Below are 12,917 nucleotides of genomic sequence, written 5' to 3' on the forward strand. Positions count from 1 at the left end.
GCTCACGCTGGCTGCTGGCTACATATGGTAGCCCATGGCAACCCACTGCCGCAGGGGCTGCAGCCTACGCCGTCGTGGGCGACTCATGGCAGCCCAGCTCTGGGTTAAGCTGTTGTTCAGCATCTTAGCTGTGGAGGGCAATGTCACTGGCCCTCATATGTGGGATCTGAACTGAGGCCCTCTGGCATCCCAAGCCAGCTCTTAACCATCGTGCCACTCGGCCGGCCCGATATCCAGAACTTTTCATCTTGCAAAATGAAAGCTCTACCCATTTAACAACTCTCCATTCCCCCTCTCCCCAGCCCGTGGCAGCAGCTATTCTACTTCCTTTCTGTGTCTATGAATTTAACTGTTCTGGACACCTCATAGAAGTGGAATCATACAGTATTTGTCCTGGCATAACTGGATTATTTCACGTCATATAATAGCCTCATGGTTTACCTATGTTGCAGCAGGTGTCAGAATTTTCTTCCAAAAAAATTTTTATTTTTTTTTTTAAGATTTTATTGGGGATTTGGGGGAGGGGAACAGTGTTAGGCAATCAGGGAAGGGGAACATATAGTTGCTGTCCTTTTGTTCTTCAGTCTAGTTGTGGAGGACGTCGCCTCACTGGCCCATGTTTGTATTAGTATTGTGCTGTTCCAGAGTGAGTCAGTCGCTCGCCGGCCATTGGACGGCCACTCATGGCAGCTCACGGCAGCTCACGCCGGCTGCCAGCCATTCCCACTGCAGCCTACACCATTGCCGGCGACTCACAGCAGCCCAGCTCCAGGTTGAGCTGTTGTTCAGCATCTTAACTGTAGAGGGCAGTGTCACTGGCCCTCATGTGGGATCCGAACCGGGGCCCTGCTGCTCAGAGCTGGCACTACCAAGTCAACTCTTAACCAATGCACCACTCGGCCGGCCCCCTAAAATTTTTAAAGCTGAATAATATGCCATTGTATGCATACAGCACACTTTGTTACACATTCATCTGTTGATGGACACTTGGGTTACGTTCACCGTTTGGCTATTTTAAATAATGCTTCTGTGAACATTTGAGTATATTAATATCTTTTTGTGACTCTGCTTTAACTTCTTTTGGATATATACTCAGAGGTGGAGTTTCTGGGTTACATGGCAATTCTGTTTAATTTTTTGAAGGAACCACCATACTATTTTTCATGGGAGCTGCACCATTTACATTCCCACCAACAATGCATAAGGGTTCCAATTTCTCCACATTCTTACCAATGCTTGTTTGTTTGTTTGTTTGTTTGTTTGTTTGTTTGTTTGTTTGTTTTAAATAATAACCATCCTAGTAGGTGTTAAGTAGTATTTCATTGTGGAGGTTTTTTTCTAAGACTTTATTTTTTTATTTAGGTATAATTGACACAACATTATATAAAGTCATTGTGGTTTTTATTTGCATTTCCTAGTGAGCAGTGATACTAAACATCTTTTCATATGCTTTTTGGATATTTGTATATTTTCTTAAGAGAAATATCTCTTCAAATCTTTTTTCCATTTTTAAGTAATTTTAATTATGGCAATAAAAAATGCCCACATAAAATAAAATTTACTACTTTAACCATTTTAAATGTAGAGTTTAGTAGAGTTCCTTTTCCCATTTTTTAAAATGGGTTGTTTGTTTTGTTGAGTTGCAGGAATTCTTTATGTTCTTGATATCAATCCTTCATCAGATATATGACTTGCAAATATTTTCTCCCATCCCATGGATTGCCTTTTCACTCTTATGATAGTGTCCATTAATGCACAAAAGTTTTTAATTTTGAAAAAGTAAAAGTTTTCTATTTTGTTGCCTGAGCTTGTTATTCTTTTCAATATTGTTTTGGCTATTTGGGTGTCTCTTGCCACTCATATGAATTTAGGATCAGGTTTTTCCATTTCTACAGAAAGGTCATTAGGATTTTAATTGGGATTGCCTTGAGTCTGTACATCTATTTGGGGAGTATTGACATTTTAATGATATCTTGTCTTCTAAGCCATGAGCATGTAATGTCTTTCCATTTATTTAGGTCTTCTTTATTTGTATTTATTTATTTTTATTTTTTAGGACTGTTTTGTAGTATTTAGTGTAGAAGTCTTTCACCTTTTTGGTTAAATTTGTTTGTTCCTAGGTATTTTATTCTCTTGAATGCTGTTATAAATGGAATTGTTTTCTTAATTTTCTTTCAGATTGTTCATTGCTGGCAGTTAGAAATTCAACTGGTTTTTGTGTGTTTATCATGTCCTCTACAACTTTGCTGAATTTGTTTACAAGCTCTATTGTTTGTTTTTTTTCAAAAGATTCTTTGGGATTTATATGTATAGGATGATGATATCTGCAAACAGAAATAGTTTTACTTCTTCCTTTCCAATTTGTATGTCTTTTATTTCTTTTTCTTGCCTGTTTGCTCCTGCGAGAACATAGAATACAATGTCGACTAAGCAGTGATGAAAACGGACATCCTTGTCATGTTCCTGATCGTAAGAGGAAAACTTTCAGTCATTCATCATTGACTATGATGTTAGCTGAGGGTTTTTTATAAGTGCCTGTTATGTTGAACATTTTTATCATGAAAGTGTTGAATTTTGTCAAATGCTTTTTCTGTTATCAGTTGAGATGATCAAGTTTTTTGGGGGTTTTTTCTAATTATATAGTGTATTGCATTGATCGATTTTCTTTTGCATTTTTGCATTCCTGGGATAAATCCCACTTGGTCATCATATATAATCCTTTTAATAAGCTGTTGGATTCAGTTTGCCAAGATTTTGTTGACGATTTTTGTGTCTATATTTATTTACAAGAAATGGTGGTCTATAGTTTTCTTTATTGTGGTATCTTTGGCTTTGGTGTCAGAGTAATGCTGACCTCGTAGAATGCATTAGGAAATGTTCCCTCTTCTTTACTTCTTTTGGAAGAGTTTGAGAAGGATTGGTGTTAATTCTTCTATAAATATTTGTTAGCATTCACCAGTGAAGCCATCTGCTCCTGGACTTTTCTTTATTAGGGGGGGTCTTTGATTACTGATTCAATCTTTTTACTTCTTATAAGTCTGTTGAAATTTTCTATTTCTTCTTGAGTCAAATTTTGTGATTTGTGTGTTTCTGGCTAATTTGTATATATTTGGCATTTTGTGTATGTTTGGCAATTTGTGTGTTTCATCTAGATCAGCGGTTCTCAACCTTCCTAATGCCGCAACCCCTTAATACAGTTCCTCACATTGTGGTGACCCCCAACCATAAAATTATTTTCATTGCTACTCTATAACTTTAATTTTGCTACTGTTGTGAATCGTAATGTAAGTATCTTTTTGTCTTCCGATGGTCTTGGGCGACCCCTGTGAAAGGTTCGTTCGCCCCCCAAAGGGGTCGCGACCCACAGGTTGAGAACCGCTGATCTAGATTGTCTAATATGTTGGCATATAATTATTCACAGTATTTTCATAATCTCTTTGTATTGTTGTAGAGTCAGAAGCAATGTCCCCATTTTCATTTCTGATTTTAGTTATTTGGATCTTCTCTCTCTTTTTCTTAGTCTAGGAAAGGATTTGTCAATTTTGTCAGTCTTTTTAAAAAGCCAACTCCTAGAGTTGTTGATTCTGTTTTTCTATTCTCTATGTAATTATTTATCTCTATTCTGATCTATATTATCTCCTTCCTTTTTCTATAATAGTTTTGAGTTTAGTTTGCTCTTTTTCTAGTTCCTTAAGGTATAAAGTTAAGTTATTGATTTGAGATTTTCGTTATATAATGTAGGTACAAATTTCCCTCTAAACACTGGTTTTGCTGCATCTTTATAGTTATCCTCAGCATATTTTCTACTGTCCTTTGTGATTTCATCGTCAACCTATTTTTTGTTTGAGACTGTATAACTTCCACATATTTATGAATTTTCCAGTTTTCCTTCTGTTATTGCTTTCTACTTTACTCCATTGTGGTCAGATAAGATACTTCGTGGGATTTCAGGCTATTAAAATTTATTGAGACTTGTTTCATGGCCTAATGTATGGTCTAGACGGGCACACCTTGGAGATACCGCAGATTCGGTTCTCAGCCACCACATTAAAGTGAGTGTCACAATAAAGTGAGTCATAATCTTTTTGCTGGTGGAAGCTCTTGCCTTTAAATTATAAAAAACACAGTATCTGTGGAACACAATAAAGCAAAGTGCAATAAAATGAGGTATGCCTGTACTGGAGAATGTTGCACGTGCATTTGAGAGGAATGTGTAATATGGTTAGGGGAGAAATAAAAACTCCACAACACTTTCTGGCTGAAATTTGGCAGCTTCTTTCTTTGTTAAGCACTCACCCAATTGCTGTAAATTTTTTATTAGATTTCACAGTGCCAGCTTGATGATTGTTTCAGTGAAAGGATCAATTCTTGGAGCTCTCTGATCTGCCATTTTCATGACATCACTCCCTCTACATAATGTTTTTTAGACTGTTTTTGAAATCTAACAGTTAGCCATGTAGTGGCTGCATTGTTTACTTTAGTATGTCATGGTGTATTTCACTGACTTTTGGTTGTTGTGTACGTAGGTGGTTTCTAACATTTTGCCTTTTATAAATAATACTGCAGAGACCATTCTTGTACAAAAATATTGATGCAAACTCTGATTATTTCGTTAAGAAGTTTTTCCAGAATTCAAATAGTCATAGAACTCTTTTTAAGGACTTATTTGAGCCACAGCGTTCTGGCAGCTGTAGAGTAAAAGATATAAAGATGATTGAAATATACTCTCCTCTGTCCAGGAGTTCACAATTAAGGAACTGAACTCCTACAGATACAATTCCAATGGGCGGTAGAAATATTGTGTTGTCGGAAAAGTCAGGACACATTTTGTAACAAAAAACAGAGAAAAAATATGTCATGACTTTTCCGACAACCCAATAATTCCAAGTGTTATAGTGATAATTGGTCAATATAATTTGTACAGAGCAGGGTTGCCCACTTTCACCTAATTTCTTTGGGTGCCTACCCTCTGGCCCACTATGATGGAAATATTTTTTCTTTTGTAGAATGTTATAGGAAAAGTAAGGGAAAGAGAAATCTTGCTGAATTGCATATACCTTTGTTTTATTTATTTCCCTCAGTGCAGTGTCACATGTGGACAGGGATACCAGCAAAGAGCAGTGAAATGCATCATTGGGACTTACATGTCAGCGGTAGATGACAATGACTGCAATGCAGCAACGAGACCAACTAGTACCCAGGTAAGTCTCCCTTGTCCAGCTCAGTTATTGGCTTTGGGTACTAAGATGCCAAAACTCCCCCGTGGTCCAGTTAAAACTGAAGTCTTTTCATAGGTAAGTATGTACGAGTAGATAGAGAAAACAGTTGATTAAATTGTTATGGATTTACTCATTTTTTACATTATGAATCAAATATTTTGATGTGCCAGTTTTGTCCTTCTCTGGTTATTTGAAATGTATGTAGGCTTGATTCTGATTCTTATTGGATGACAAATGTTAATTGTTGGTCTTATTTTCATGAACTCAGATTTTTATTTTAATGACTTCAATGTGGGATTCAGCAAACAGTGTCATATGTTCAGGTATGGCCATGATAAGAGGATTTACAGCACAGCAGTCAGCAAATACTGTATAATTCAGGATTTAATTTATTGTTTTGTTGATTACTTACACATAAGAAAATGATGGAGAAAATATTAATAATGCACATTAACTTAAAGAATCTAGTGTCTAGTCACGGGATGTGGAGTATAGTGTGGGGAATGGAGTCGATGAAATCATATTAGATATGTATATGGGGGGGATGGTGGATTGGGGAGGGGGGTTGTCACTTTGTGAGGGGTGAAAAGTATAACTATTGCATTGTTTTGTACACCTGAAACTAATAAAAAAAAAATCCCTTGCTTACCAAAAAGAAAAAAAAGAATCTAGTGTCTGCAGCTGCTACATTGTGAATCACACAAAAAATTAAGGACATATTTTTCTGGTATTTAAAAATTATTAACTGGTTCAACAAAGAAATCATTCATGTCATTGATGAATGAGTAAAGTTATTACATGCATCTTCATTGCTTCACTTTCACCTACTCTTAAATGTTAACAAAATATCAACTAACATTTATGTCAGAACTACACCTGTCCAGCATTTATAACCATAGTTTGTCAACAGATTCAAGAGTTCAGCCAACCAACAAAACTATTCTGTGAGAATTAGCTGCATGGAATTTTAAATAAATTGTATACTTTATTATTTTTTTTTGTAAATTGTGTGCTATACATCCTTTGTATCAGTAAAATTTATAATAAGCATATGTGCATATGTAAACGTATATGTGTGTGTGTAATACATGTGTGTGTACATATCTATCTACACACACACACACATACACATAGGCACACCTTTTTTCTCAGGAGAGCTAGTTGATGATCATTCACCAGCATACTATGTGTGGGCCTTGATTTTGGTATCATTGATATAAAGACAACACTTCGGCTTACACATCAGCTTTGCTAGTTGCTAAAGACAGGATTTGAACCCAGACTATGCCCAGAACTCATGCTCTGTGGCCCCCTCTGGCCAATGCACTACCTCCATTTGAGCACCCTCAGTCTGCTGTATTGAAACATGAGTTGTTTATGGATGAAGAGTGTCAAAAAAGTAAATGAATATGGCAATGTTGTTCATGTTGTCATCAGTGATCAGTTAACCAAACACTACTTGTGAGTTGTGTCATCTTTATTGAAATATTCCAAGCCACCACCTCATAAATGCCTGGAAATCATTGCGAGCAATCATGAAGTGAGGATGTAGCAACTTCCATAGAGATTCAAAGCATACCATATTTTGCCATGTATAATACTCACTTTTTTGCCCAAATTTGTTAGGGAAAAATAAGAATGCGCATTATACATGGGTAGTACTAATTCCATATCTATATAAATGCTTTTAATTCTTTTATTTATGCTTATGAGTTAAAAGTGTAACTATAGAAATCAATAATGATATCCATATGCAAAATAATACCCTGGAATATGATAAACAGTTTTGTTGAACTTATGATGAACTTGCAAGGATGAAGAGTTCTTGGCCTTCTATGATGCGTAGAGATCATAAATTTGTTACCGGTACATAAAATTTCTTGTGCCTTGTATCTGTTTTTCTGTTTTGTAATTATTTGTTACATAAAATGTCTTGTACCATAACATGTTAAAAAATAAAAGCTAGAATTCCTTTATAATACAAAAGCAAGTACCTAAATGTAAACAAATGAAAATTTAATTAAAAAGTTAAAACGAAAGATTTTTTTCCCTGAAAGTTTGGACCAAAAACATGGGTGCATGTTATACAGGCAAAATACGGAACATATTTCTGTAAATTATCTATATCTCTCAAATTGTTCTGTAATATCCTTTGAACTATAGAGCAGCCCCCACAGCTGCAGCCTATGAATAATTTTTTCATTGTATGAAAAGACCCCTGTGACTTTCTTTGGACCATGGACAGAGCTATAGGTCAGGTCTGGAGCCAAGTACCAGAGTGTTCTGCTCAATTGTAAGCTCCCTGAAGTCAAGCATGCATCATTCCATTCAGCGCCAAATCCCCAGCACTTTGAGCCATGCCTGGCACATCTTAGCCATTTAATGGATATGTATTTAATCAAAGAATAGTTGCTAACCCCTGAGGCTGGGAATGATTGAGCAGGTGTGTACTTGTGTTTTCCCATTTCTAAATCTGGGAATATTATCTACACAAGGATGCCCTCAATTCATTACAGGGGTTTTCTCTGAGTATTGAGGAGTGTTATATATTAATACATTTAGGCATCAGAATGTTGAATACACCTCTTATATCTAGATTTGACCGTTAGGGCCTCAGGAGTTATCTTTAAGTACACTCGGAAAGCAAGTTCATGATTAGCAAATTTTCATTAAGAAACTAATTGAAATTTGAGAACAGAATTTGTGGCCTTCAGAATTTTGAAAAATTAACAATTGATCATTTTAAAAGGATATCCTGCTCTTTCCCAACTTATCTGCCACTTTACAATATGTTTTCTCTCTCCACATGAATGGATAAATAAATATGGTATTAAAAAGCATTAAGTAGGGGCCGGCCGAGTGGCTTAGTTGGTTAGGAGCTCACTCAAGAGTGCAAGCTCTGAGCAACAGGGTTGCTGGTTTGATTCCCGGCCCGAGCTGAGCTGCCCCTGAGCTATCAACAGGTGGCAGGATGGCTCAGCTTAAAAAAAAAAAAATCATTAAGTAGACCACTGCCCTATTTCAAGGAGCCCACAAAGTGACTCAGGTTACATTCCATTTACAGTTAAAGAAATTGGGGATAAGAGATGTCATGTTATTTTCCCCAAATCACACAAAAATCTGAGGCCTTAGAATTTTTTAGCCCTTAGAGTTGTATATGCCGTGACCATTACAGTGTATATTGACATAAAGGTAACTGGCTTTTCCCTCCTTCTCACACCTAGGACTGTGAATTACCATCTTGTCACCCTCCCCCACCTGCCCCAGAAGCGAGGAGAAGCACACACAGTGCACCAAGAACCCAGTGGCGATTTGGGTCTTGGACTCCAGTAAGAAATAGAATGGAGGAAGTAGAGGGGGTGGCAGGGGAGGAGGATGTTCTCTGATGTGACTATAGAAAGTGGATTACTGTCCGGTTAGCAACCATTCAAATAACGTTTTTACATTATTCTACTCCCAACACTCAGTGCTCAGCCACTTGTGGAAAAGGTACCCGGATGAGATACGTTAGCTGCCGGGATGAGGATGGATCCGTGGCTGATGAGAGCGCCTGTACGACCCAGCCTAGACCAGTGGCAAAGGAGGAATGTTCTGTGACCCCCTGTGGGCAGTGGAAGGCTTTGGACTGGAGCCCTGTAAGCAACTGAATTCTTTGGAATTGGGAGAGGATTGGGGTACAGTAAGGGAATGACTAGTAGCAGGTCCCAAATGTCAATGGGTAATATTTTAGAATTGGACTTAGATTGTGTTTCAAATTGTTCTGCTTCATATATAGCTGGTATGAGTCTTAGCTAGAAGTACAAGAAGTGCACATTTTAACAAATGTGTAAATCAACTTACAATCTATTGAAGCCCCTATCCTGTTGGGCTGATTGGAAAACCCAGTCTTAATTGAGTCACATTCTGATAGTAGGTGTGTAGAGTACCAAAAGTGGCAAAGATAAAGGTAGGAGTAAAGAGACAGCCTTTTACCCTGAGTCTGTGTGCCTCCTGCATCCTGTGGTCCCTTGAAGTCCAGTGGCTTGGCTTCCCTGTCAAGAGAAGTGAGACTCCTCAGCCAGTGCTGTGGGCCTGGCATCCTGTGCACACCAAGCACCATCTGTGGGATTTTAAAAAGTAGAAAAACCTTTGCCTTCAGGCAGCCCCTGCTTTCTGCCTTGCAAAAACCACCGAGTCCAGGAAATACAGAGCTTAAGATAGGTGTGGAGACATGATAAAGAAAATGGAGACTAATATCTCAATAAATTTAACATATATATGAAATTTGAGAGGCAGATTCAAAGAGAGCTATGTACTAATCCGGACCTTGACATTTATTGGCTGAACGACCTTGAGCTGTCTGTTAAAGTCCTTGAGCCTCAGTTTCTTCTGGTCTTCAGAGAAGACCAAAAAATACCTACCTTACAAGGTTGTTGTAAATATTATTAGAGATATACAGAGGGTGCCAAAAAAATGTATACACACTTTAAGAAAGGAAAACAAACTATTAAAATTATGCTGATGGTAACCACTTGTAATTGCACCTCTTGTAATTGCAGAAGTCAAATGTGACTTGTAGTCAACTTTTGTTATCAGTATATATTGAGTATTACAATTTTAATCGTTTTTTCCTTTCTTAAAATGTGTATACCTTTTTTTGGCACTCTCTGTATACACACCAGATACATTGGCCTACTCGCCAGATATTTGTTAAAGCTTACTGTAGAAAGAACAGTGGAAAACAAATAATAAAATCCTTGCCTGCACGGAGATTATGCCAATGAAGAGTCCAGTCACCGAGAAAATAAAGAAATAGATATGTAATATAGTAATACTGATAAGTATTGGGGGGAAAGTCCAGCAGAGTAATGGCTTAGAGAAAGATGGGATGTGCTCTCAGACAGGTGATCAGAAAAGGCCTGACACTGCATTGAGTGGGACTGAGATTAAGTGAGGGGTTAAGCTGCATGGATATCCATGTGGTACAGCAAAAGGTTCAGCAGATGCACAGACTGAGATGATGTGGGTGTGCTTGGCATGCTAAAGAAACAGCCATAAGGCCTGTGTGGCTGGAATGCAGGGATGGAAGGCTATAGAAGGTGAGTCAAAGCGATACCCAGTGGCCACATCATAGGAATTTGGACATTATTCAGAGTGAATCGGGAAGTCACTGGAGGGAATGACATGTTCTGACTTTCGTTTGCAAGGGTCACAGTTTGGGATATGTGGATAACAGACCTGGGTGGGGTGGTGTTAAGATTGTAAGCAGGAGCCCAGCTGAAAGTCTCTTGCAGTAGTCCTGGCAAGGGAACACTCTGGCTTGGTCTAGGGAGGGGGCAGCTTAGACCAGAGAGTCGATGGTGGAGGTGGTGAGAGGTGGCTGGGTTGGGGTATTTTTGAACACTGAGCAGACAGGATTTCTCAATGCAATGGCTGTGGGGTAGGAAGCAAAGGGAGGTGTCAAAGATGACACCAAGGTTTTTGACCTGATCAACTGGGGGAGTCGTGGGCACTTTACAGAAAATGCACACTCGTGAATTTATAACTGCCAAATGACTGACCCTTTCTCCTTCTGAACATTCAACATAGTGTTCTGTGACGTGTGGACAAGGTAGGGCGACCCGGCAAGTGGTATGTGTCAACTACAGCGACCATGTGATTGATCAGAGTGAATGCGACCCAGATTATATCCCAGAAACCACTCAGGACTGTTCCATGTCACCGTGCCCTCAGTGGATCCCAGACAGTGGCCTGGCTCAACACCCTTCCCAAAATGAGGATTATCACCCCCGGAGCCTCAGCCCTAGCCGCACCCACGTGCTGGGTGGAAACCAGTGGAGGACAGGACCCTGGGGAGCCGTGAGTATTCACTGAGGCCTTTTCCTCATTTCCCTTCTCTTTCATTGAGGCGGCATTCACGGGGAAACACTAGAAACACCTTTGGAGCATTTTTTTCTCATGAGAGATTGACATGCATTTTCATTTGTTTGGGGTGAACTGCAGTGGGTTCACTGCAGTCCCCGAAAAGGCGTCACATGATGCTGCCTGCAAGTACCTATAAGCTACCTTAACTGGGTGGGGGAGGGGTGTCACTGCAGGGTGACCTGATCAGGTGGCCTGGAAGCCTACGATGACTGAGCCTGGGGGCAGCAGGCAGTTCTTACCTGTGGGAATTCAAAGGGCAGAGGGACTTTTCTGGAAGGGAGCTCATGATGAAAGTCATTTTCCTTTGTGCTGCTTTCCAGATGAGTGCAGTCTCACAGTGGCATGGTTGCTGTGTAATTTGTAGTCGTAGATCATTGTCCTGGATTGGGGGAAACACTAGTCTAGGTGAAACCTGCGCTTGGGAGGGAGTACCATAACCTGTGGACTTTGACAGGTCCGCTTTCCTCTTTGAGCCTCAGTTTTCTCAACTGTAAAGCAAAGTGAACCATCATCCTGGCTTTCCTAGGTTGTAAGAATTAAATGCAATGATGCNGAAGCCTACGATGACTGAGCCTGGGGGCAGCAGGCAGTTCTTACCTGTGGGAATTCAAAGGGCAGAGGGACTTTTCTGGAAGGGAGCTCATGATGAAAGTCATTTTCCTTTGTGCTGCTTTCCAGATGAGTGCAGTCTCACAGTGGCATGGTTGCTGTGTAATTTGTAGTCGTAGATCATTGTCCTGGATTGGGGGAAACACTAGTCTAGGTGAAACCTGCGCTTGGGAGGGAGTACCATAACCTGTGGACTTTGACAGGTCCGCTTTCCTCTTTGAGCCTCAGTTTTCTCAACTGTAAAGCAAAGTGAACCATCATCCTGGCTTTCCTAGGTTGTAAGAATTAAATGCAATGATGCAGATCAAGTGCTTTGCACCCTTCCTGCCACAGAGGGAGACCTTAATAGATTATGACAATTATTCCTATCGTTTTCATTGTCCTACAAATTAGGAAGACCTTGAAAAATATTCAGTATGCAAACAGAAAAATATGCTTCTGAATATTTTTTTATTTTTTACTAAATAATTCCCCCTTCCCCCCCGAAAAAGAAAAATTATGTGGAATACTGAACGTATCCAATGCAACTGCAGGAGGGGTAAGGAAGCACAGGCCCCTGGGTAGGCATGGACAGTTAGGATTTACTAATCATTCCCAGGTCTCCTTTTTTAATTATTTACTATTAGTTTCCTTCTAGGACTGCTAATTGTGTTTAATTATTTCTAGATGAAAAAGCATTAGAAGGAAGGTGTCCATTTCTCACCATAAATTAGACCGGCTCTCCTGTGAATTCTGACTAGCCACTGAGCATTTGAACCACCGCCAGTGTTGGCCATTTGCAGGGCATCTGCCAAGTTGCCAGGGACCTTCACCATCTCCTCCTTCTGGCTTGCTTCCTGCTTTAAGTCTTCCTCCACCTGTGTTAGAAGAGATTTGGCTTCTAAGAAATTAAAGGGTGACTAAGGGAGGGAATCAGTGAGTGTCACACAGTCTTTCTGGCTGAAAAAAATCAAAACTCATCCATGTATGTTCTAATGACAGCACTAGAATTTTTTTAAAAACATTTTAAGGCTATACGTATTTAGGACTACATTTGGGGATGGTACATGCCTTCAAGATTGAATGTTTCTGCCCTTGGGCCGAGGTCCCAATTAGGGAGGATTAGGCAGCCTTTTTGCAACAATAGGCAACAAACACCATTCTTTCCCCCACTATCCCTGTTTTTTGTTTGGGGATTTTTTTTTT

At 39.4% G+C, this 12,917-nt stretch overlaps 1 protein-coding gene across 1 annotated transcript in view; it reads left to right on the plus strand.

The window, feature by feature from the left end:
- Nucleotides 1-12,917, plus strand: part of ADAMTS9 (ADAM metallopeptidase with thrombospondin type 1 motif 9) — a 175,043-nt gene that overhangs the window by 79,526 nt on the left and 82,600 nt on the right. The window contains exons 23-26 of the mRNA XM_019624086.1: nucleotides 5,082-5,201; nucleotides 8,444-8,548; nucleotides 8,687-8,854; nucleotides 10,788-11,057. Coding sequence (XP_019479631.1) covers nucleotides 5,082-5,201; nucleotides 8,444-8,548; nucleotides 8,687-8,854; nucleotides 10,788-11,057 — 663 coding nt within the window. The remainder of the gene's footprint in view (nucleotides 1-5,081; nucleotides 5,202-8,443; nucleotides 8,549-8,686; nucleotides 8,855-10,787; nucleotides 11,058-12,917) is intronic.

This window comes from Hipposideros armiger, unplaced genomic scaffold (genome assembly GCF_001890085.2).
Source record: "Hipposideros armiger isolate ML-2016 unplaced genomic scaffold, ASM189008v1 scaffold_578, whole genome shotgun sequence".
NCBI classification, from domain to species: Eukaryota; Metazoa; Chordata; class Mammalia; order Chiroptera; family Hipposideridae; genus Hipposideros; species Hipposideros armiger.